This window comes from Meriones unguiculatus, chromosome 4 (assembly GCF_030254825.1).
Source record: "Meriones unguiculatus strain TT.TT164.6M chromosome 4, Bangor_MerUng_6.1, whole genome shotgun sequence".
Taxonomy (NCBI): Eukaryota; Metazoa; Chordata; class Mammalia; order Rodentia; family Muridae; genus Meriones; species Meriones unguiculatus.
The window spans coordinates 89956786-89980507 of record NC_083352.1 but is presented as its reverse complement, the minus strand read 5'-3'; the positions used below and the strand labels follow the sequence as shown (position 1 = coordinate 89980507).

The 23722-nt window shown below is 45.9% G+C and overlaps 2 protein-coding genes across 4 annotated transcripts in view; one reads left to right on the top strand and one right to left on the bottom strand.

Moving 5' to 3' along the window:
* The window catches only part of Tmem116 (transmembrane protein 116), a 97981-nt gene extending 88613 nt beyond the window's left edge, over positions 1-9368 (top strand). Inside the window, exon 11 of the mRNA XM_060382474.1 lies at positions 9222-9368. Within this exon, the coding sequence (XP_060238457.1) occupies positions 9222-9368 (147 nt within the window). The remainder of the gene's footprint in view (positions 1-9221) is intronic.
* Positions 43-21571, bottom strand: Mapkapk5 (MAPK activated protein kinase 5). 3 transcript variants are annotated; one of them, XM_021633201.2, is made up of 14 exons: positions 21386-21571; positions 17522-17595; positions 15894-15969; positions 15058-15155; positions 13736-13844; positions 12413-12502; positions 11159-11254; positions 9337-9417; positions 7704-7891; positions 4724-4844; positions 3549-3679; positions 3097-3218; positions 1849-1953; positions 43-231 (listed from the first exon to the last, which is right to left on the bottom strand). In XM_021633201.2, exons 1-14 carry the CDS (start codon positions 21419-21421, stop codon positions 137-139), a joined length of 1422 nt encoding a protein of 473 aa, XP_021488876.1. In that variant the 5' UTR covers positions 21422-21571; the 3' UTR covers positions 43-136. The 3 variants fall into 3 exon arrangements, with proteins under 3 accessions (XP_021488876.1, XP_021488877.1, XP_060238461.1); XM_021633202.2 differs by having other exon boundaries at positions 3103-3218; XM_060382478.1 differs by lacking the exon at positions 15058-15155 and having other exon boundaries at positions 12413-12498.
* Positions 21572-23722: the final 2151 nt, after the last annotated feature.

The following is a 23722-nucleotide window of genomic DNA, read 5'->3' as shown; positions in this document are numbered from 1 at the left end:
AGGAACTCTGAACCTAAATCTATATAGCAACTTAAACAAAAATGAAATGAAAGTATGATTTATTAATTTACATAAAAATTACTTTTTACATTAAGGAATAATTTTTCCAATTGTTAAAAATAGTTTGAAGCTGTTACTATTGGGGCTCGTGGGGAGTGGTCTGCTCCTCAATCACCTGCTTCACAGCCTCTGCCAGCTTTAGTCGGTCTACTTTATCTGTGAATCCACGACCTGAAAGGCAAGAAAGAACAAGGTCAGCAGGACAGCTTAGCACCTGGAATCTGCGCAACAGTCGTTTTCAAGCAGTAACTGAGCACCGAGCAACTTCACAAATCAGAGATAGTGTATGTATGTCTGACAAAGGACTCATACCCAAGCATATAAAAACTCCTAAACATGTAATAAGAAAGCCACACTGACTAGAAAGACAGGCCAAAAATTAAGACAGGCATGTCACAAAGGGGACTTAAGTAAGTGGTCAGAAGCATCTGAGATGCACAGCGTCACCAGCCTAAAGCCATCCAAACCCACACTGCAGTAACACCACAAAACCATCAGAACAGATATAAACAGTGGCAAAGCTGGTGCCGCTGCAGATGTCAGAGTCAGAAAGCACCACTAAAGAGCATTCTTGAACTCATGCTACTGCTGTCAAAAGCTGGCTAACCCAGGTAAATATAAAAACTGGTTAATAAAAGGTAAAAATTATTTCACAAGCTATTCATCAAGACACAGAAGAGTGGTCACAACAGCCCTTTCCTTGTTTATTGGAACCTAGAAACAAACTAAATGTCCACGCAGCAGTGAGTGGACAGTATTCATGCCAGCATGGGTGAAACTAACAAAACAATGCTGACTAAAAAGCCAGAGGAAAACACAGAGACCTGATTTTGTTTATATAAAATACAAAACTCGGGGCAGGAGAATGGCTCAGTGGTTAAGAGCACTTGCTGTTCTTGCAGAGGACCCAGGATTAGTTTTCAGCAACCACATGGCTCACAACTACCCATAATTTCAGTTCCAGGTATTCTGACTTCCTATTTTGACCTGTGCAGACAATAGCACACATGTGCTAACGAGATATACATGCAGACAAACACTCATACACATAAAACCCAAACAAAAACCCCTATAGACTACAGAGCTCAGACTCAGGGTTGGCAGTGCCTCTGAGTGGATGACTGGTGCTGGTACAGAGCAGGGTGCACTCCGCACACTCACAGTCCACACTGTCCAGACTGCTTCACACCCACCACGGTTCACATTCTAGAACAAGCTCCTTGTGAAGTGAAATCTCTCCAGGGTTTCGGGCCAGGCACATTCAGAAGACAATGTCAGAGCAAGTGCCCCTTCCTTCTTTTCCTTCCTCCCTCTCCTCAGCACACTGGAGCTGGTCTGATGGCCCACTCAGCTGGAATCACAGTCTCACCCAGGCTGCTAACAGCAGGGCAGGGAAAAGGCACCTCTCTATCTTGTTCTGGGGAAGAAATTTACCCACTGGCAGATCTGGCAATTGACTGAGTTCAATCAAATGATTCAGAAACAGATAATTGTGGGGAACTTTCTGGCACCCCCTCTGGTAGTGTATGTTGTTCCTTATCATGTGGTGAACAGCCCAGGAATGTGGGGAATGGATCTGGCTTTGTTTTGTCCCCCCCAAGAAATACGGCAGAGCTCTGCAGTGTTCACTGTGACATATAATGCACTTGCAGTTTGGAACCCGAGTACAAAGAGTGCACAGCAAACATGCCCGGGCAGTTAAAGTGGGATGCCCCCTTCTCTACATGCACCACCCTCACTGCGCTCTGGCCTCAGAGACCATCTGTGTCTCAGCACAGGCAGTCCTACCATTCCAGCTGAAGCTCTGCAGCGCGTCCCTCAGGAGCTTGCACTCCCGGTTGTACTTCCAGGCTTCCTGCATCACCTCATTCAGCTTCTCGTCTTCATTCTCTCCTATGAATAAGAATGGAGAGAAGTTTCACTTCTTCTGTAGCATCATGGGATTTTTGTGTTAAAGATGAAAGGACATGCTGTCCAACTAGGTGAGAAATTATGATACAACATGTATAACTTGGTAGTCACTGGCTCCCTGCAGTCCTGGTGCTCCCAGGTGACCCTCTTGTCACTAAGCTCTTCACACACAGGCTCTAACAACCGCAAGGGTGAGTGCTGGGAGTTAAGAGAAATGTGGGAGAAGTTTCTGAGCAAAAACATCTGGCCAAGAGAGGAAGAAAAACAAGGCTGTATGTGCTGCCGTTTTCCTAAGCACATCCCTTGCTTCAAAATACTCAGGCATGTTCTCTGAGTGCTCTCTTTAAAAAACAACAACAAAAGATTTAGTTATTTGTGTATTACATGTGTATGAGTGCTCTGTCTTCATGCATAGCAGAAGATTCCATTACAGATGGTTGTGAGCCACCATGTGGTTGCTGGGAATCTTCAGGACCTCTGGAAGAGCAGCCAGTGCTCTTAATCTCTGAGCCATTTCTCTACTTCCTCTGGGTGATCTTAAATGGCAAAGGATTTAGGGAGAAAGGTTAATCCAACCTTTTCTGACCCCAGCTAATAATGAAGCATCTCATTCATTAGCAAAGAACAGCCCCTCACATCACAGTCCTCTGAAGAGGAAGGCCTTGGGATGGGAGATCCCTCCTTTAAAGGCCAGCATGAAGCCAGGGACACAGCTGGGCTAGTCGTGAGCCAGTGCAGTGTTCTTTTTGTACTCACAGATACATAGGGGCATTGTAAAGGTTCTGGAAATGGTGTTGACGGCCTCTAACCTATCCCTAGACGCTGTTCACATTTCCATTCTTCACCCTCTACTTTGTGCTTTCATTGTGAAACTGAGATAACACAAAATCACATGCCACAGCTGGCACCTGCAGTTAAGCTTAAACTAGAACTTCACAGAAAAGCAGACACACATGACTTACTGTGTGCCTGCACTTGCACTGTTTCCTAGTTGGTGTGGACTCATTTAGTTTAAGATATAAACAGAGCATCATAGACTAATCCACTCCTCTTGTCACATGCACACCCATGTATGCTCATGCACACAAACACACACATATGCAGAACATTAGTAAGTGGCATGACCTTTACCAGCCTGGGGGAGGATACACTGGGCAATGACATCTCGAAGCTTTTCCAAGGCAACATTTGAATCCTCAGCTCCATTCTCATGGTCGTGTATATAAATACCGTCCTTTGGCTTGGTGCTTTACAAGTATGGGGAAAGATAATAACAAGGTGAGACCTCAGAACCCAGCTCTAAACTCAAGATACCAGAACAAGGGGCAGGCATGGTGGCTCACGCCTTTGATCCCAGCATTTGGAAGGCAGAGGCAGGCCGATCTTCCTGAATTAAAGGCCAGCCTGGTCTACAAAAAGCCAGTCCAGGACGGCCAGGGCTTGTTATACAGAGAAAACTTGTCTTGAAAAAAACAAACAAACAAACAAACAAACAACAACAAAAAAGATGCCAGAATGTTCACAAAAGTAACTACAGAGCGTGTCAACTTCTAAGGCTGTCTAAAATTGGTACTCACCCCAGTAGCTTCCTTTTCCTCAGAATGGGGTTGTTCACAGAGTGCAGGGGCTTGAGGCTGACTTTGAGGTCCTGGATCCTCATGTTTGCCAGTTGCTCAGCATGAGCCTGCTGGATCCCTGCAACCACTGCCTGCGTGTAAACACTACTATCAGTTAATTCTGCCTGCTGGCCTTTTTTTTTTTTTTTTTGGTATGTTACCCATGTTCATCTTGGACATACAGGATTTGCCAACCTAAGCCCCCCAAGTGAGTGTTGGGTGTGGTGTGCCATTGTGCCTGGCTTTGTCAGCTTGTGTCCACATTTGTTACTTAGCATTCAAAAATGCAATCTAAGACAAAGGCAAAGCATAAAGTGTGCTGATGACACACACATTCTCATCTGACAGGGGATTCTCCCCCAGGATCAGTGAGGCCCAGGAACAGCAACACAAAGGCCACATACCAACTCACCTTCTTCCTTGGCAATGGGAACAGAAGTTTCAGCAAGAATCACTAACAGTGCTAGAAAGATGGCTCAGCGGTTATAAGCAAACACTGTTTGCCTCCTATCAGGCAGCTCACAACCACCCATAACTCCAGTTTAAGGAGATCTGAGACCTTTTCTGGCCTCCACAGGCACCTGCCTGCACATGGCACACAGATAAATAAAAAAAATAAATCTTCATATTCCTCAATATAGAAGCTAGCCAGTAAGTGCCTTCTTGGGTGAAGATCTGGTTTCTAAAATAAATTTGTTTTGTTTGCCTTCACAACCTGCCTGACCTCAACACCTTGCAGAGAGACTCTTACACGCTCTGTGCCAGATAAGCCGCATTGAAGGTGTTAAGGGTACTCCTTTGGACCTTCCCTTGGATCCTGATTTTTCAGGAAACGAGAAGTAGCATGTGCTTGTCACTGTTTCCTTTAAGCCCCATGTTCAGCCATGGTAACTTCCCCTTCTCACAGTCTTTTCACACAACAAAATAAGCATCACTAGAAAAAGGGGAAAAAATGGTTTGCCGGGTGGTGGTGTCGCACACCTGTAACCCTAGCACACGAGAGGCAGAGGCAGGCAGATCTCTGTGACTTTGAGGCCAGCCTGGTCTACAGAGTGAGTTCCAGGACAGCAGGGCTACACAGAGAAACCCTGTCTCAAAAGGAAAAAAACAAAACAAAACAAAAAAACATCACTGACCTTATCCATCATCAGCTGAGCAGAGGGTAGCACATTATCCAGGGCCTCCGTCGAGTTGAGCCAGGGGTGATCCAACACGCCCTCAATGGTGAGTCTTTCCTCTGGTTTGACCTTTAGGAGCCTGCAAAGAAAACATACCAACAGACACAAAATGCATAATGTCCCCTAAAGAAACAAAGCAAGGTCTTGGGCTTGGCTCCAGATAGCTCTGGATTCTTTTGACTTTCTACCAACTCCTATAGGCCTGGGGCTTCTAACAGCAAGGCAAGATGGATGCTAGTCCCATGTAGTACTTATGGGTATGTTTTGGCTTGAGGTCTTCTGGGCAGTTGATTAAAAGTGGTACCACAAATTTTATTCAAAAATACTTGAGAACATATCACAGGATTCAGTAGGTAAAACCAACATGATTATAGGTCCTGCTGTATTTAACCCCCACACTAAGGTGTCTGGGACAATGCTTCAACTATTGTTGGCTGATAGTGGCTGTAAATTAGCTGAGAGTCATGCATTGTGAAACAGGAGGCTGTTATCTAAGATTAAACTAGATCCCATCAGATGGTAACCCAAACCTTTCTTTATTCCACAGTCAATAACTTAAGACCAGCCATGACATGGCACTTTCCCCTAAGCCCAACACTTTCTTTGTAACCAGCTGTGTTTTGGTCATCTTCATGACCTCACATCCATTTACCCCAACATACTCCTGAGCTCTCTGTAAAACCACCTCTTCTAATTACATATCCCTTCATCCCAAATGTCTGAGTCAGGACAAGCCTATATCCCTTGTGAGCCCTAGAAAGGCAAGAGATCTTTATCTCAAGAAAAGAGCAGAGGAGGAGGGAGAAAATGTGGATGGGGGCCTGAAAAATGATACTCAAGATTAACCTGTGACCTCTATATGCAAGGACACCTATACTCCAAAGGGCAGAGACACCCAGGTTTTCTACAGAGCTGGCATACTGCCTAGAAGCACTATATGAAGACTGGTAGGAATTAAATCCTGCTCTCACCATAATAAAAAGTCCTTTACATATTTTAGGAAATAGTCCCTCTTTAATAGCACACACTCCATAAACTACCACCTCACTTTTTTTTAAAAGATTAATTCACATATTTTGTATATGAGTGCTGTCTTCAGACACACCAGAAGATGGTATTAGTTGCCATTATAGACAGTTGTGAGCAACCACGTAGTTCCTGGGAATTGAACTCATAGGACCTCTGGAAGAGCAGTCAAGTGCTCTTAACTGTTGAGCCATGCCTCCAGCACCATTTTTTAAATTTCTTGTTTGATATAGGGTGCCTGTAGCCTTGAATTCATGATTCTCCTGCCTCAGCCTTCTAAGTGTTGGAATCACAGGCAGGCATTAACATGCTTGGCACAAGTTCACTTTTAGAAGGGAGTGCTGTCAATAAGGATAGTTCCCAGCACAGCCCCTTCTATGCTTCCCCTCCTCTCAAAACATATGATCAAACAGCCATGCATTCCACACAGTCCGGCAGAGGAAATAGTCAAGTTCAACTCTTTCTTTCATCTTCTTGCTACAAAAGGGCTGTGTCAACTCTTTCTTGCATAGTTACTATCCTTACCTCTTTTTAAGATTTTTATTTCATGTATGAGCGTCTGCCTGCATGCATCTCTGTGCACATGTGCAGTGCCCAAGAAGATCAGACGAGGGCACTAAGCCCCATGGAATTGAAGTTACAGCAGTTATGGGTCACCATATGGGTGCTGAGAACCTAGCTAGCTCTGGAAGAACAGCCAGTGCTCTTAACCACTGAGCCATCCCCGCAGCCCTGCTATTCCTAATTCTTTTTTTTCTTTTAAAGATTCATTAAAGCCAGAAGGTACCAGATCTCATTATAGATGGTTGTGAGCCATGTGGTTGCTGGGAATTGAACTCAGGACCTTTGGAAGAGTGGCCAACCAGTGTTCTTATCCTCTCAGCCATCATTCCAGCCCCGCTATTCCTAATTCTTTCTGAGTCCCCAGCTTAGTGACTGTCAGAGAAACCATTTGGCAGAGAATGCTGGGTGTGCGTTCTGAGACTAACACCACACATTTCAACAGTATATAAAGAACAAAAAGGCCAAATGTGCTGTCTTCTGAAACACATGGAACCCCAGTTAAAGTCTTAGCATTGCTGGGAATGGTGGTGCACATCTGTAATCCCAGCACTCAGGAAGGAAGAGGAGGTGGATTGCGGTGAGTTGGAGGCCAGCCTGGTATATAAAGCAAGTCCAGGACAGTCAAGGCTACACAGAGAAGCCCTGTATTTAAAAAATGGGGGGGGGGGAGGAGAAAGAAAGTCTTAGCACCAGATCCATCCCTGATGGCTGACTCATCTATAAGAGAGACACAAACTGGGCATAATGCCACACCTGTAATCCCGACACTCAAGAGATTAAGGCAGGAGGTTGCCACAAGTCTCAGGCCAGCCTCAATTACACAGTGAATTCTAGGCCAGCCAGAGCTATAAGATCCTATTTGAAAGCAAAAATAAAACCCACACAAAACAAGATGACAAAAAGAAGAGGAGGGAAGTGTAGAAAGGCCCAACATAGGGTCCTGAATTTAATTCTCATGGAGACTGACTACAGGGCGCCCCTAGGTTCACAATCTCGGGACAAAAATCTACAGCTATACAGAAAAGGGAGAGTTCCAATTTTACTAAAGCATAAATAAGGTTGTTTTTGGTTGTTTTGGTTTTTCAAGATAGGATTTATGTAGTCCTTACTATCCTGGAACTCATTCTGTTGCCCAGGCTGGTCTTGAACTCAGAGATCCAACTGCCTCTGCCTCCAGAGTGCTGGGATTAAAGGTGTGCACCACCATGCCTGTCTAAATAAGAACTCTTAACTCAGGCTCTAGAGATAGTAAAACATGAAGATGCCTTCCAGAACAAAGGACTTCTCTTTACCCTGCATTCCCAGCTCCAGGCTCCCTAGCCACCCTTTCGGCAGCCCAGGGACTCACTTCCTCACAACGTCTTTGGCCATCTCTGAGATCTGGCTCCACTCTTCTTCTGGGAACTCGAAACTTCCTGTCATGATCTTTCTCCGCATATCCTTTGGGATAGTCCGACTGTGGTGTTTGGAGTAAAAAGGAGGATAGCCACACAGCATCACATAAATGATCACCCCTAGGGACCACAAGTCACAGCTCTGAAAGCAAAACAGAAAACAATCATCCTATCAGAGAAGAGCCTCACACCAAAATGAGCAGAAAGTTCCCCAGCTAAAAGTCCCAAACAGGAAATTCCTCTTTCAACACTCCTCAGTAGAATCAGGTATAAGATATGAAGGCAGGGCTGGAGAGATGGCTCAGCGGGATTAAGAACACTGGCTGCTCTTCCCGAGGTCCTGAGTTCGATTCCTAGCACCCACATGGTGGCTCACAACCATCTGTAATGGGTTATGATTCCTCCTTCTGCTGTGCATGGAAAACAGAGTACTCATATATATAACATACATGAACAAATATGTCTTAAAAAACCATGAAGGCATGGTTCACATTTCACAACATATCCCTGAAATAGCTCGTGAGCCACAGTGAGGGGCTACATAGGCAGGCAGGCTGAAGCCATTGTCAACACTTGCACTGGCTCAGGTGGGTCTGGGCCTGCAGTTAGCTGTTCTGCAGGATGCACACCGGGAATACAAGCTCCATCAGCCAAGTATACAGGAGGCCAAGGATTCCACCAGTGAGAACTCTGCATCGCAGTGCTCTGAGGAACCTTAGATAATGTATGTTTGTGCATACATGTGTATAGGGGTGCACATGCCTATGCATTATGCATGTGAAACAAGAAGATATCTGGAGTTCTCTATCCCTTGAGAGAGGTTATCTTATTAAACCTGCCACTTTTTGTCTAGGCAAATGACCTGCACCCTCCACAAATCCTCTGAATGCTCCTGTCAAGAGTGCAGCTTAAATCGGGCAGTGGTCTGAGTTCCACACCAGCCTGGTCTACAGAGCAAGTTCCAAAACAGCCAGGGTTACATGGAGAGACTTTATTTTGAACAAAATGCAGCTTAGTTGCCTAAAAGGAAGCCATACAGCTGGAGCATGTGGACCCACAGCTGCTCTCCCAGGCCCCCGTCACCCATAGCTAGTTGCAAGTGCCCAAAGAGCAAGCACACTTTAAACCTGTTCAGCAACTCCAGGATCCAGGGGCACTGGCATCATGGGCTCCAGATAGCAGGTTTGATACATGGCTATACACAGACAGCACCACACAAACAAGCACTTGCTATGCATAGAAGACATTGTTCAAATTAGGCAGTTGCTTTTTAAAAATGTACCTGTTTATCTTTTTCAAACTGACATTTTATGAAGTACAAAAGAATCGTACTATAAATGATCAGAAGGCTCTAGAACACTCTCAAAAATGACCCTTCCATCTAAAATAAAAGTGGACTGTAAGGTGACCATGGCCCTTGGCTCCTGTTGCAGGCACTAAACTAATGGAAATGTTCCTTCCTATCTCGTCAGATTAGAAACCTGGGTTCCAAGTCACTTTCTACATTCCAGCTGCTGGTGCTTCATGAACATCCCACTGAAGAGCTACCAAGCCCACAGCGCGAAGGTGCAACAGCCTCTTCCCTACCTTGTTGTAGGTGTAGGGTGTTGGCGAGGTAGGTATGATGCCGGACTTCTCCTTCTGGTGCCTCCTCTGTGCTTCTAGTACCTAGCAAAGAGGTGGACAAATGAGACAGCTAACTGGAAATCACACCTCCAAGTCCCACCACCTGGGACAGCAGGCTACCGATGAACTGGAAATCAGCAATCAAATACTAACTCAACATCAATACCGCACTTTCAACCAGGCATGCTGGCACACAGTGACAACCTGGCATACACAGTGAGGACATGTTTCAGAATATAGTGAAATGAAAAACAAAACCCTTTTGCCAGCTGATGGTGATTCAGTCCTTTACTCCCAGCACATAGGTAGGTAGATCACGCTGAGTTTGGGACTAGCTTGATCTACAAAGTGAGTTCCAGGACAGCCAGGGCTATACAGAAAAACCCTGTCTAAAATACCAAACAAAAAAACACTTTCAAATTTCCTTCTTACAACTAGTAATGTTTCAGTCTGTTAAGGACATGTCCAGCTAGACCAAAAACATGAAGGTTCAAATCCTTTTATCTTTACCCCTAAAGAGATTTCTCTCTTCTGACCATGGTATGGGGGGGGGAGGGTCTGTGACCACTGGCTTGTCCCTGAGGACAACCTGATGCCTATGCAAAAGCATATCCACACGGGGCAGATGGACATCAGAGTATAACAGTCACATGGATCTGAGTGACAAATGCTCTCAAGAAGGTAGCTACTGCTACCCACGAGCTGTCATTAACCAAAATGCTCACCCTGCCAGTGCACAGCACAATGGCCCAGGAGGGCAGGACTGGCAAAGCGTGCACTGACTTCAGAATGGTGCTGCTCACCACACCTACACTCCTAGTGCCATCTTCACTACCACACTCATGCTGCTGGGGATGGCAGATACCAAGTGTGAGCCTCAAGCATGGGCTCCACTGTCTCCTTAGGCCTCTTTGACAAGATACTTTCACGGCCCTCTGCAAAACCTACAGATCACCTAAGAGGCTCAGATTATCTTTAGAAAGGCCCACGTCAGAATCTCAGTTTTCCTGAAATTCATTTTGATTTATATACATGTATGTGTAAATATGCATGGGTGTCTGAGGATGCCAAAAGAGGGCATCAGCTCCTCTGAGCTGGCGTAAAGGCATCCGTGAGCCACTGTATCATCTGGGTGTTGGGACGTGAATTCCAGCCCTAGGCAAGAGTAACATGACCCAGGCAGAGGACTCATATGGAGTGCGTGTTTGTTAAAACAGAAATTATACCCAAAGCAGGAATGGAGTGATCTCCTTTCTATGTCTAACTTACATGTTTGTTTATTGTATATGATATGCATGTGTGCAGTAGCACAGGTGGAGGTCACAGAACAACTCAGTTTGTGACGTTTGGTGGCAGCACCTTTACACACGAAGCCACCATACAGCCCTGGTCTCTTTTCTTTTTTGTTTTTTTCTGGTTTCCTACTGTTTCGGTGACCAGCAGTCAACCACGACACAATCTTAACTAAAAGTTCTGCACTACTCTAAGTATGATACCCTGCAGTACCATTCTGCTCCACGGCACCCGGGACTGGATTCTGCCCTCAGTTAAGGACATCTGCCCTGTAGCCGGGTATGGCGGGGCATGCCTGTAATCCTAGCACTTGGGTAGGCAGAGGCAAGTGGATCTCAGTGAGTTCAAGGCCAGCCTGGTCTACATAGTCAGGTCTAGGACATCCAAGGCTACGCAGAGAAACCTTGTCTCAGAAAAAAAATGAAGGGGGCATGGGGAGAGCAGCTACAGGCAATTTGGTAATACATCATAAGAAAGAAAGCATGTTTACCTGAGGTGCTACATAGTACGGGGTAAACTGGGGTGTCATCAGATCACCTTGGTCAACTTTAGCAAACCCAAAGTCACATAACTTCACAGGGGCGTCCTGAAAGAAAACAAACGGGTCAATACTGCATAGTTGTTGGTAAACACTCACAGAAGCCAGGTGTGTTGGCTCTTGCTTGTAACCCCAGCACTGTGGACTCTGAATCAGGAGGGTCACCCTGACTCTGAGGCCTGGCTGGGAAGGGTCTGAAAGCTGTTCTTAGTGCACCCCTTATAAGCACTTCCTGCTCTTGCACACTGCCTGGCTTTGGGTCCCAGCACCCATTGCCCTCCTGTGGCCTCCACAGGCACTGCATGAGCAAAACACCCACATACATAAAAATCAGTTATCAAGGTCTAAAACACAGAAGAAGGAATCAGTCAGCTCTGATTTTCACTGGTGAGCACAGCTCTGAATTCAGTGTCTTAGCTCCCAGCCCCTCTCCTCCACCCAGGGCACTGCCTCAGTCTGAACATTAGCCACAACCTCCACAGCAACCAGAGCAGATGACTAGTAGATATGGGGCAGGGGACAGCAATACAGGGAAAACAGCCTATCAGGGTTAACAGCAACTCAAACTTAACTTTCAAGGACCGTATAATAAACAGCATACCAATTCCTGCCTCTCCCCAAAGGCCCTCCAGATAATATCCAAATTCATAAGTCTCACAAATACATCTGTACCATCCAGATCCACCATGTCATGGGTGTGGCAACATTTCTGAGCCCCTTATAAGGAAACAAGGATGAAACTAAAGTATTGGAAGCACCATGGCCTAACACTTCCTATGCAGCAGTAGGCTCAGTGCAGCAGTAGGGAGGCACACACCTACAATCCCAGCACTCAGGAAGCAAAGGCAAAATTTTAGGCCAACCTAGTCTTCATGGGGTCCAGGCTAGCCTGGTCTACAAAGCAAGATCCTGTGACAAAAATAAAACGGGCCTGGGGATGGGCCTCAGTTGGCAGAGTGCTTGCCACTATGCATGGAGTCCTGGGTTCCATTTCCAGTCACACAATAAACTGAATGTAGTGGTGCATGCCTGGAACCCCAACACTCAAAAAGAGGGAGAGGCAGGAGGATCTGTTCAAGGTCATCTTCAGCTACATAGCAAGTTCAAGGCCAGCCTGGGATACACAGACCCTGGGGGGGGGGGGGGCGGACAAAACAAAACAAGACAAAGTGACAACATCAAACAAGGAAAAGCAATTTTTCTCACCAAAGAGTTATCCTTGAAAAGCAGATTTTCAGGCTTGAGGTCTCTGTGCGCAATGTTAAGCAAGTGACAGTGCTGCAGAGCCAGGGCTATCTGGAAAAGGGCACAGTAGACCAGCCACTTCTTAGAAAAGCACCATTTCTAACACCCCTAGTGTGAGAGCTCAGGGGTTAGGTCAGGCACAACTGTGGCTAGTGTCAATTTCAAAACAGAAACTAAGAAAGACTTGTGACACCATGAAACAGAAATGAATTAGCCTTAGTTTAACTATATTCACTATACAAACATAACTACAAACCATCCTTTGTCCAAATAAAGGGGTGGATACATCCCTAGGATACCTAGCCGTCCCTTCACCTGTGCTGTGACAGGTACTGTAGGGGACCCATAGGTCTTCAGTAGGCAGGGACTTCCCCAGTGGGCAACAGGGCTGCTCCTTGAGACAGCTGTACTCTACGGAGCAGGCAACACCTTCCAACCAGCTGGCTCCATTCCCTACCTAATGCTGCAATCTGCTCAGTACTCAATGACAGTGCATGCACTGTGCAGACTGCAGCAATTTCTGTTTTACACATGATCAGATCTCATCTTTTAGTCTTAGCATTGAAAAATGAATGGTGTAATTTAAAAGATAAATGAATAAGTTCTGTAGTTCCTCAACTCTGTGTGAGATTTATCTCAGCATTTCAAATATGGTTGCTCACAGTCAACTGGAAAGGAGGCATCCAAAGACAGCTGTAAACTGAGGGGGAATCTGCAAGAGCTCTTTGATGATGCTAACTGCTGTGCCTCTTGATCTTCCATGGTCTACCTGCTTGATCTGATGACAGGCCTGAGGTTTAGCTTGTCACCTCTATGAGTGGTGAGTACTGGCTGGAGTCAAGGTATTGAATTTCTATAATAAAACATCTCTATAAGAAAATGTAACTAAAAATCACACACTATTTTAAAATCTGCAGAAATGATAGGTGACTTCTACAAGAAATATCTTAGGTACAAATGCCTGAGAACAAATTTATACTAAAGGGTCTTGCAGGTGACATCAACAGCATGGAAAGCTACCTGTCCACAGCTGTCCACAGTTAAGACAGTCAGTGGAGGAAATTCCTGGTAGCAGCCCTTGGGAAACATGGAACAAGCAATTAAAAATGCCACCCTCCCTCCCAGAGTATAAAAGGGTCACACTTCTATGAAGGCATTCTTTCTGATTATAACAAAGCAGGCAATGAGAGGTCAAACGGAGCTTTTCTTTGAGCTTGCTTTCCCCTAATGCAATTGTACTGCTTAACAGGTAGTCCCAGTCTGACTGTGCCGGGGTCGACTTGCCTGCTTTGTTACTTGGCTGGCTTGCTTCTCTGTAAAGTGCCGGTGCTGGCTGATTCTGTGAAATAGCTCTCCCCCTTCCATCATCTCCATTACAATTAAGAGTCGAGCCCTGTTTGAAAGCATTTGATTTTGTTAAGTTAAAAAAAAAAAAAAGAAAAAAGAAAGAAAGAAAGAAAGAAAGAAAAGAAAAAAAGGAATAAGAAAGAAACAAAGAAAAGGAAAATAAAAACCCTGGAACAGCAAAAAAACTGACCTGGAGTAAACTCATCTACAAAATATGCAACCACTTACTAAGTTCAGGGTAACTCAGCCACTGATTAAGTGCAGTACTTCTCAGTCTCAAAGAAAAAATAAAAAAAGAAAAAGAAAGAAAAAAGAAAATCAAACACAGGTTTTGGCTCCTCTTCCTTCATGTAAATGCTTCTGCTTGCATCCAAATGCTTTCACCGACAGAGCACACTTGGGAAATGCAACCGACTTCCCATTGGCTTTTAAAACCACAGCTCCTTTTACCACCTTCCCAGTGTGCACTTCCCACAGCCTCCCAGGCTGCACTCACAACAGCTCTGCTGAGTAAGCTTTAAAATTCAAGGGAGGAGGCTGCTTGCTTGCTGCCCACCACACTGCAGTGACAGGGATATTTCAGTCTCCACCTAAAGTACTTCCCAAATACATGCACCTAAAAGAATGATGAGGGTTCCTTTCTCCAGAAGGAAACTCAGGACAAGCAATGGGGCAGCTTGGTGGATTAGCCTCTAAGACTTGACCAGGAAAGACATTTAGGCACTCTCCACCCATCTGAAATAGCATCTATTTCAATTCAAATTTATTTAGAAAAAGTCTTACTATGTAGATCAGGCTAGACTAGAATGTATGATTCTCCTGTCTTAACTTCTCAAGAGCGAAGATTACAAGCATGCACCCACCCCTATACCTGGCTCATTAATGTTCTATGTTGCTTTTAACTAAACTAGAGTTAGAGAGTAAATCCAGGGCCCTGGATATGCTTTGCAAACAACCACTGAACTATAACCCTCAACCCTTAAAAGTGTTTTGAAAGGACAAAGTAATCAAAATAATGGAGGGTTAACAAATGAAACAAGATTCCACACAGGCAGCGGGTAAAACTTGGTGATAAGAGCTTAGGCATGCCTTACATAATTCCACCTTTACAAAGGTTTAAGTTTTTAAAACACAAAGAGGAAAAGGTAGAGAAAGGAGAGGAAATGGGTGGGGAAGAGGGGGAGGACACAGAAGAGGACGACTCTGCTCCAACATGACCTCCATGTGGGTCCTATGGTGACAGCCCTGTTTAGTCTTACCTGGGGCTGGACTCATGAGGGAACTGTACACTGTTAGCAAACACTTCAACAATCTGAACTATATTGGGGTGTGTGGCACACATCATATGCAGGCGCACCTTAAAGAGAACACAGGAAATGTTCATGTGCACAGAAAATGCCATCATTTTCCTCTATAGTTCCCATCAGAAATTGACCATGCTTGGTCCAAAGTATAAGTCTACTTAAAAATCCTTATCACCTAGAATAATACAAAAAAGTGTTTCCCTGTCCAGACCATCCCCTCAGCCTTCTCTCTACAAATAAAACTGCACTAACAGATTCACTGTGTCCTTTTATTAGTAAATGGAAAAATAACTTACTTTATTTCAGAAATTTCTACTAAGTAAGAAAAAACTGTGAGGTGGCTGGAAGAAAAAAGACTATGCTAGCTTTCCACGCTCAGTAAGAACCCTTGCTAACAGTAATGAGAACAGAGAGTAGAAGGTTAGTATACACAGATACTTGGTGCAGCTATAGTTTTCAGGAAGCTGCCTGCCTTAACTGTACATACGTATGTATTTTAAGGCTCTAAAACCATTTAGACAAGAGCTGGAAAGACAGCTAAGTGGTTAAGAGTGCTTCCTGCTCTCCAGAAGGCCCAAGTCCAGTTCTCAGCACCCAAGCTGGATGGCTCATACTACCTATAATTCTACTTCTAAGGCATTTAATGCCCTTTTCAGGCCTGCGCAGGCACTGCACACTCCCTCTCCTCCCTCCTCCTCCTCCGTGTGTGTGTGTGTGTGTGTGTGTGTGTGTGTGTATGCAAGTGTATATATGTGTGAGTGTGAATGTGCAAGTCACATGAAGAAACCTACCTCATTTCTAGCTTTTGGACGATCAAGAAGGATTTTAAGTGCAAACCGTTCTTGAGTAGATTTCTTCACACAGACTCTAGGTGTAGAGGGAAATCACAATGACAGTTAGGAGAAAATAACAGGATAGCATGGCCTATAGAGACCCTGTCTCAGAGAGACAAACAAATAGAAGGACAAACAACTTGTCCTAGAGCAGCAGGTGGTAAGGGAGAAGTCTCTTGTTCCTCAGTTCAGCCTAGGGTCACCATAACAGGCAATGTCAGCTCACTACCAAAGCACTGAAGAAAGGATGGCCTCTCAAAGTGGCCTAGAGTCTTACTTTACATTTCTTACATTTTTTTATGTCTTAGCTAGGCGGTGATGGTACACACCTTTAATCCCAGCACTCAGGAAGCTGAGACAGGTGGACCTCTATGAGTTGGAGGTAAGCCTGGTCTACAAAGAGTTCCAGGACAGCCAAGGCTACACAGAAAAACCCTGTTTCAAAAAATTAAAATAAACAAATAAATAAATATTATGTCTTTGTTTTTATTGTATGAATGTTTTGCCTGTATGTACGTTTGTTCACTACATGGTCCCTGTGGAGATTGGAAGAGGGCAACAGATCCCTTGGAAAAACGAGTTATGGGTGGCAGTGAGGCACTTTATAGGTAGTAGGAAATCAAGCCCAGATCCTCTGCAAGAGCAGACAGCACTCTTAACCTTTGACCCATTGAGCTGGGTGTGGTGGTGCACACCTGTAATCCCAGCACTTGGGGAGGCAGAGGCAGGCAGATTGCTGTCAGTTCAAGACTTACAAACTTACCTTTTACATTTTTATTTTTATTTTTATTTTACATTTTTAAAATGACATGTTAAAGATTTTTATTTTGTGTGTATACGAGTATACATATGGAGGTCCCGGAGTCATCTGCAGGGCCAGCTCTCTCCTTCCAGTGTTACTACTGGCCCCAGAGAGTGAATTCAGGCCATTAGACTGTAAGCAAGCACCTCGACTCGATGACCCATCTCACTGGTCCAAATACCTTGACATCTTAAAATTAACCCATACCATGTGACCTTGCTACTTGGCTGTTTCTAGATGTAAAACAAAAAGCATTTACTAAGGGGCCAGTGAGATCTCTAGGACCCATATGAACCAAGAGAACAAACTCCTGACAGTGATCCTTTGACTTCCACACATTCATTCATAAAAATGCAAAAAACAAAAAATAAAAATAAAATACATCCCCTCTACTAGGAGCTAGAAGTACAGCTCAGTGGTACATGTTCTTCACACACACACACACACACACACACACACACACACACACGAACTGACAGAAAAACCAAAACTACACAAAAACTCCATAATTTAAAATCAGGCTAAGCTGGGTGTGTGGCTCACAACTGTAATCCCAGCACTCAGGGAAGCAGAGACAGGTGGATCTCTGTGAGTTAGAGGCCAGCCTGGTCTACAAAGCAAGTCCAGGACACCAGGGCTACACAGAGACACCCTGTCTCAAAAAAAACTGAAACACACACAAATAAGCTCAGGCTAATTCTTAATGTGTATCTGATGCCTGTAGCTCAAGGCTCATGTCATACATCTCCCAGAACAATGCACCCAGCTTTCCACATTGTCTTACCTAACTGGACCACTAATTCCGGCTCCCAGTTTCTGAGTCCAATTGATACTATATTCTTCTAAAATGGAGGTTTCCTATTAAAAAGAAGAAAAAGGAAAAAAATAAAGGAGGGGGTCCAGAAATGATTCCACTGTTCAACTAGATAATTAAGCAGAGGTAGGACAGCCATGGCACCTCACCTTCTAAGCCAGTTTACAGGTTTTTATAATTGTGCAATGGTCTACATGACTGCCACTACCTCCCAATACCATAGGTTCAAGAATAAAATGAAACTGTGCAACCCGCTTACATGGTCTATTTAAATAGACAAACGATACCTTAGAGAGGTGTTGGGGACAGACATTACTTCAAAGTATTGACAAGAGCTAGGACTTTACATGAGTGGCGGAATAACTTCCCTAGCATACGAGAGGCTTACATCCATCCCCAGCACCCCATCCCATTTGCTCAAATGTGCACACACAGAGCACAGTAACTTGTGCACCTTCACTACAGCACGCAAGTGTACTTCCTTGGAGTCCAGAACACCAGGTCAGGCACTTGTAGAGGCTTCCATCCTTGAACAAACTGCTCAACTTGTGCAGACAGGAGGTGAACTCCGCCTAATCTTTCATCATGCTATGGAGTGCAGTCTGCTTGTCACAGAACAGAGAGCACTCATGTTAGACTGTGTTCAGACACTCAATGTGACGAAAGGAAGAAAGGCATTTTCATTCTAGGCTGCTTGTCCTCAGTCACCACCCACTACAACCAGCTGAGAATGTTTAAATTCAAAACAACCCAATGTTCAGACCCCTCACTTGAGATTCTAGTACAACTCATCTTGGATGGAGCAGATGAAGTATTCATTCTCCACCCATCTTTACCTGGGTAAGCCATCAACCTGTCTGGGGCTCAATAATAACAAAATAGGGAATTCTCGTACTCAGTGTCAAAGGCAGGCAGCTGCTTTCCATAAATACATTTAAAGCTAGACAAAATTGTCAGAACAAAACAGACAACAACAAAACTGCCAGACTTGATGGCTCTTACTGGGAGGCAGAGGCAGACAGATTTCTCTAAGCTCAAGGCATCCTAATCTACAGGCCAGTAAGAGCTACACAGACCGCTGTCAGTTGTCAAAACTAATTATTTCAGAACAGTATAACCTAAACAAACTGAGAACTGTCCTTTTTTAAACTCACTAGAAGTGAGGTCAAAAGCAGCATGCAGCCTGGCTCCCACAGCTTCCATCCTCTTTCCTCTGCCCAAAGCAGTCAGTGGTGTTGCTTGCTCCCAGCATGGAGCTGGCTATGAAAAGTAACACTGCTGCTCTAGATGACAGGAAGAACATAGCAGACAGTACGGGTGAGAGCAGGTGAATGTGGGTGAGAAGGCACAGCAGTGCTGAGCCCCAAGACAACGGTCCTGGCCAGGATAACAGAGTGCATGCATGGGTTTGGAGGGCAAATTGCTACAGAGAGCCATAGAATACAGCCAAAGTGAGCCCTCCACAAAAAACTGGAGAGAATGAAAGGCCAGAGGAAATCTAAAGCCAAAAGTGACTTTGCAATCAACTCCATTCTAAAAGGACTCCAGAACCACAGGGGTTGAGAGGCAGGGGGTAAAGACCTCAAAATTCCAAACAGAGGAAAGTCTCTGCTCACATGAGAGGCTGATCTAACAGGAGGAGGCTAAGAAGAAAAAAAAACAAAACAAAATAAAACAAAAAACAGCCCTGATCCAACATTAGCATGTACAAGGAAAAGAAAATTCCCTTTTAATTCTAGGCAGCTACAACTATAACAAGGGTGAGAGTCCAGAGTTGTTACAATGTTACCAAGCGTCCACTTTGTCAACAAAAACTACTAGACATATAAAACCCAGGAAATTACCATCTAGTATGTGTGTGTGTGTTGCGGGGGTGGTCAATAGCAACTATCTCTGACTACTAGATACAAACTGATAGGCTCTGTAAAGATTTAATAGTTTCTGGTTTGTTTGTTTGTTATTGGCTTGTTTTGTTTTGTTGAGACAAAAAGTTTTAAATCCCAGCCACTCAGGGAGGCAGAGGCAGGCTGGTCTCTGTGAGTTCCAAGCCACCCTGGTCTACAGAGTGAGTTCTAGGCGAGCTAGGGCTAACAGAAAAATTCTGTCTTGAAAAGAAAAGAAAAATTCAAAGACTAAAAAAAAAAAACAACAACAACACTGAGTCAAAACTAAAGACTTTTAATTTTTTTGTTTTGTTTATGTTTGTTTTGTTTTTGAGTCTGGGATTCTCAGGGTTTCTCTGTATAACAGAGCCCTGGCTGTCCTGGACTCACTTTGTAAACCAGGCTGGCCTAACAGAAAGGGTTAGGGTCTCATAGAGACTGGCCTGCCTCTGTGCTGGGATTAAAGGTGTTCAACACCTCATCTGGCTTATCTGTTTTTGACTGTTATTCCTGTGTAGCCTTTAACTCCTGGCCTCAAGCACATGCCACCATACCCACGAAATATACATATTCTCAATGGTGAAACAAAAATAATGAAGAATAAATGTATGAAATTGTCAAATGAAAACACGTAAGAGTGTCAATACATAACGAAGCTGTCACTCTAAAAAAATCTAAACAAAAAAATAAAGTCTATTTGAGCAGGGTAGTGGTGACAAATGCCTTTGATCCCAGCACTCACTCAGAGGGGTAGAGGGAGGCAGATCTCTGAGTTCCAGGCCACCCTAGTCTACACAGTGAGTTCCAGGAAAACACAAAGAAACCCTGTCTCTCTGTCTCAAAAACAAAACAAAACCCCCAAACCAAAAAGACAGGAGAAATAAAAAGTCACTTGGATTATTTCAATTTATGCACTTATTTATCTTTTTTTTTTTTTTTTTTTTTTTTCCTGAGACAGGGTTTCTCTGTGTAGCCTTGGCTGTCCTCAAACTCACAGGAATCCACCCGCCTCTTAAGTGCTGGGATGACAGGCGTGCACCAGGCAGCCCGGCTATACTTACTTTATCTCTAGGCAGAGTTTGTAGTCCCAGGCTGGCCTCTTAACTACCTATGTGGCCAAAGACAGTCTTGAACCTTTTATTATTTCACTTTTAAGGAGTGTATGTGTGTATCCCTAAATATCAGAGGGACAACTTGCAAGAGTTGACCCTCTCCAGCCATGTGGTTCTAGGGATCTTACTCAAGTAATTAGCCTCCTTTGGTGGGCTCAGGATTCTTTGACCCACCAAACACTGAGTATTGCACTGGCTGGGACACTCAATTCTGACCCTTCTACGTGCTGGCATGACAGCCAGTTTTATGCAGTGAGCTACATGCATTCCAAGTCCCGTTCCGGGTCGTTAAAAGTGCATGGGGCACTTTAACTTCTCAGAAATAAACTCTTGGTTCTTAAGAAAGTATGCAAGAGAACAGGAAGAAATGATCGCACAAAGGGAGGGAAAATTCAAAGGACAGGTTTTGGAAGAAGGCCAGCCAATTCCTGAAGCTTAAGGTCTCAAAGAGGCTTGTTTCAGACCCATTAAGAGGGGTCAGAGCCGCTGCCAAGTGTTGCACGGAGAAGCAAACGGTGGCACTTGGAGGCGATAAAAACATGAGAATCCTAAGAAGCCCTTAGTTCCACTCACATCAAGTATCTCCATGCTACTTACCTCCCTTCTAACTGAGCACAAACTACATCAGCCAAGGAAGCTGGAATCAGACATCCCACCCTTCATAACCCAACACTCTGGGCTTTCAAATGTGATCCAAAGATCCCAGTGAGGCAGGAACCCGGAGTTAATAGATTCCAGTGACTAGAACCTCTACCTCTCACCCAAATTCTCTCGATTTCCCAAAGCCAGCGCTGAGAAAGAATCGCCAAAGTAGGGACAGAGTAGCATCTCCCTCTTACCTTGATGGCTTTCTCCATGTCGCTGTCCTCCGACATGCTCCGCAGGGCTCCCACTGCCCGAAGCGGCGGAGGCTGTACGGCTGTCCGGTCCCCTGGCAGCCGCAGAAGCAAAGGGCTCGGAGCTCGGGTCCCCGGGCCTCGGGGAGACGGGCAGCGCCCGCCCCTGGGGACCGGAGGGGATGAGGGCCCGGGTGCCGGCTCAGCTTCCACAGGCGGCTCTAGGCTGGTGGGGGCGGTGGCGGCGGCAGCGGCGGCGGACCCTGGGGACAAGCCTTTGTGCTGGGCCCCGCGCAGCCGCTTCCCGGCCTCATCCCCGGCCGGGGAGGCAGGCTCCCGGGGCAGGGCGAGACGGGGAGGGGCCCGGCCTGGAGCGCCGTGCGGGGGTTCTGCGGGGCCGCCGCTTAGGCCGGGGCTCGCCAGGTCCCGAGGAGAGGCCTGCGCCGCCGCCGCCGCCGCCGGCACCAGCACCGCCGCGAAGCCGAGCCCGTCGCCGCCGCCGCCGCCGCCGCTTCAGCGCCACACATCGCCGGGACGCCCGCGCCGGGCAGCCCCGCCGGCCGCCCGCCCGCGCCGCGCCCTTTGCAGCCCCACGCCACCCCTGCTGCCGCCCGGCTGCGCGACCCCACAGCCACGCGCGCCCCTCGCCGGCGTCCGCCGGACTTTCCGAGGCTTCTCCGGGCCGCGCGACTGATGTGCAGGCGCCCGCCGGGTCCTCCCCGGAGCGCGCCGCAGTCAGCACAGGTCCCCGGGCCTTCCGCTGGGATGGCGCCACGCTAATGACGTAAGACGGCGGGCCGGTTGGCCCGCCATGGGAGCTGCGGGGCGCTGGTAGTACGCGTGCGCTGGAGCTGGCTCGTCCTTGTCCGCGCTGCCAGAGAAAGCCTGTGGCGACAAGTCGCAGAGGTTGGCTAGGGACCGAAACGGTAACTTGGGACATACAGAAACCTCGCTGTGTGGGAACTATATTCTTGTTCTGTCAGCTGTGTGGGGATCGGAGATGCAGCTGCCTGCTGCCACCCAAAGAGCATGCCAAGGAGTGGGAGTCCCCTAGACTTTCAGGGGGGCCAAACGAGTTCGTGTCTTACATGCTGAGAGTTTTAGGACCAACCAGTTTATGAAGCAGGGTTGATTATTAGAGATTATTTAAATGGAAACTTACACATGAGAGAGTTAGAAAATATGGGTGTATGAGCTTCTCAAGAGCAAACTTGGAGAAAGCAAGGCGTACCCAAACGTGGGGGTAAGTTGTTAACTATCTTCGCGTTGGCCCTACGGAAATCCTCTGTACCGTTTATAATGGCTCTCTAGTTATAGCTCAAAAAGTTGCTAAGAAGCCCGGCCTGGTGGCACACGCCTTTAGGAAGAGGGTTGCTGAAGCAATTTCCCCGGTCCACTCCTCTTTAATAGATAAGAGGTATATGAACACCTCCTGGAGAGGCTTTGGATGAAATTATAATTTAAGAAAATGAAACCAGGAGCCATGAAGGTTGTACAAGGAACTTAGTATGAGTTCTTTCCGTTAGATTTGTGAAGCAGCTCAAAGGTACAGACAAGAGGCAGAAAAGAGATGGGAGCCTGACCTCCAGCACTCTAGGCTGTGTTTATTGGTAGGACAGCAGGGGGCAGACTCCTCCAGCAAGTTGGAATAGTCTGCCAGAGGAAAAAGCTGCCTTGGAGCCTTTGCAGTGACGGTCTGAAGAATGCAGAAATACAGGGGAAGAGTCCTCAGGCCACTCTCCATTCCGTTTTATGAAGTTATCTGAAACAGTTTAGATATTAAAATCAAAAGTTCTGAATCTGGGCCAGCAATGGCCATTGTCCAGTGTGTACTGAGGCTAGATTGGGACCAATAGCTGAGCAAGTTAGCCTCCTGAGGTTTCCCAAATGGAGCTCTTCAGATTAGCCTTCAGGCAGGCTAAGGGTGTGCCCTTTGGAAGGGTCAGTTTGGAACCTCTGGCAGGTGTGAAACCAAGTTAAAAAAAAAAAAACCTTTTAAGCCTGTGAAAATAGCTTAGTCAGGAACCCCACATAGCCAAGGTTGTACCTGATAACCTGATAATCAGCGACATCACTCACTCAAGATAAGCAGACAGAGTCCTGGAACCCCATGACAGCCGCTGGACAGTATGTCAGCAGAGACCAAGAGCGATGCTCTGCTCTACACATCTGGAGAGATGCCATCTTGATCTGCCCTGTGGCTGGAGAGTTCCCCAAGATCCTGACCCTTGATCAGAGACTTCTGTTAGAGAGTGGACCTGACCTTCAGATAAGGTGCATTGCACAGGTCAGCAGCCTCGGGGAGATAGGCATAGAACCGTAGTTGGGGATTTAGAGTGT

Excerpts from the sequence above, each read along its gene's own strand:
- Mapkapk5 (XM_021633201.2), bottom strand. The coding sequence starts at position 21,421 with ATGTCGGAGGACAGCGACATGGAGAAAGCCATCAAG. Across the intron at positions 17,596-21,385 it reads ACATGGAGAAAGCCATCAAG|GAAACCTCCATTTTAGAAGA; the intron begins GTAAGAGGGAGA and ends TCTTTTTAATAG. Across the intron at positions 232-1,848 it reads GCAGAGCTTCAGCTGGAATG|GTCGTGGATTCACAGATAAA; the intron begins GTAGGACTGCCT and ends CTTGCCTTTCAG.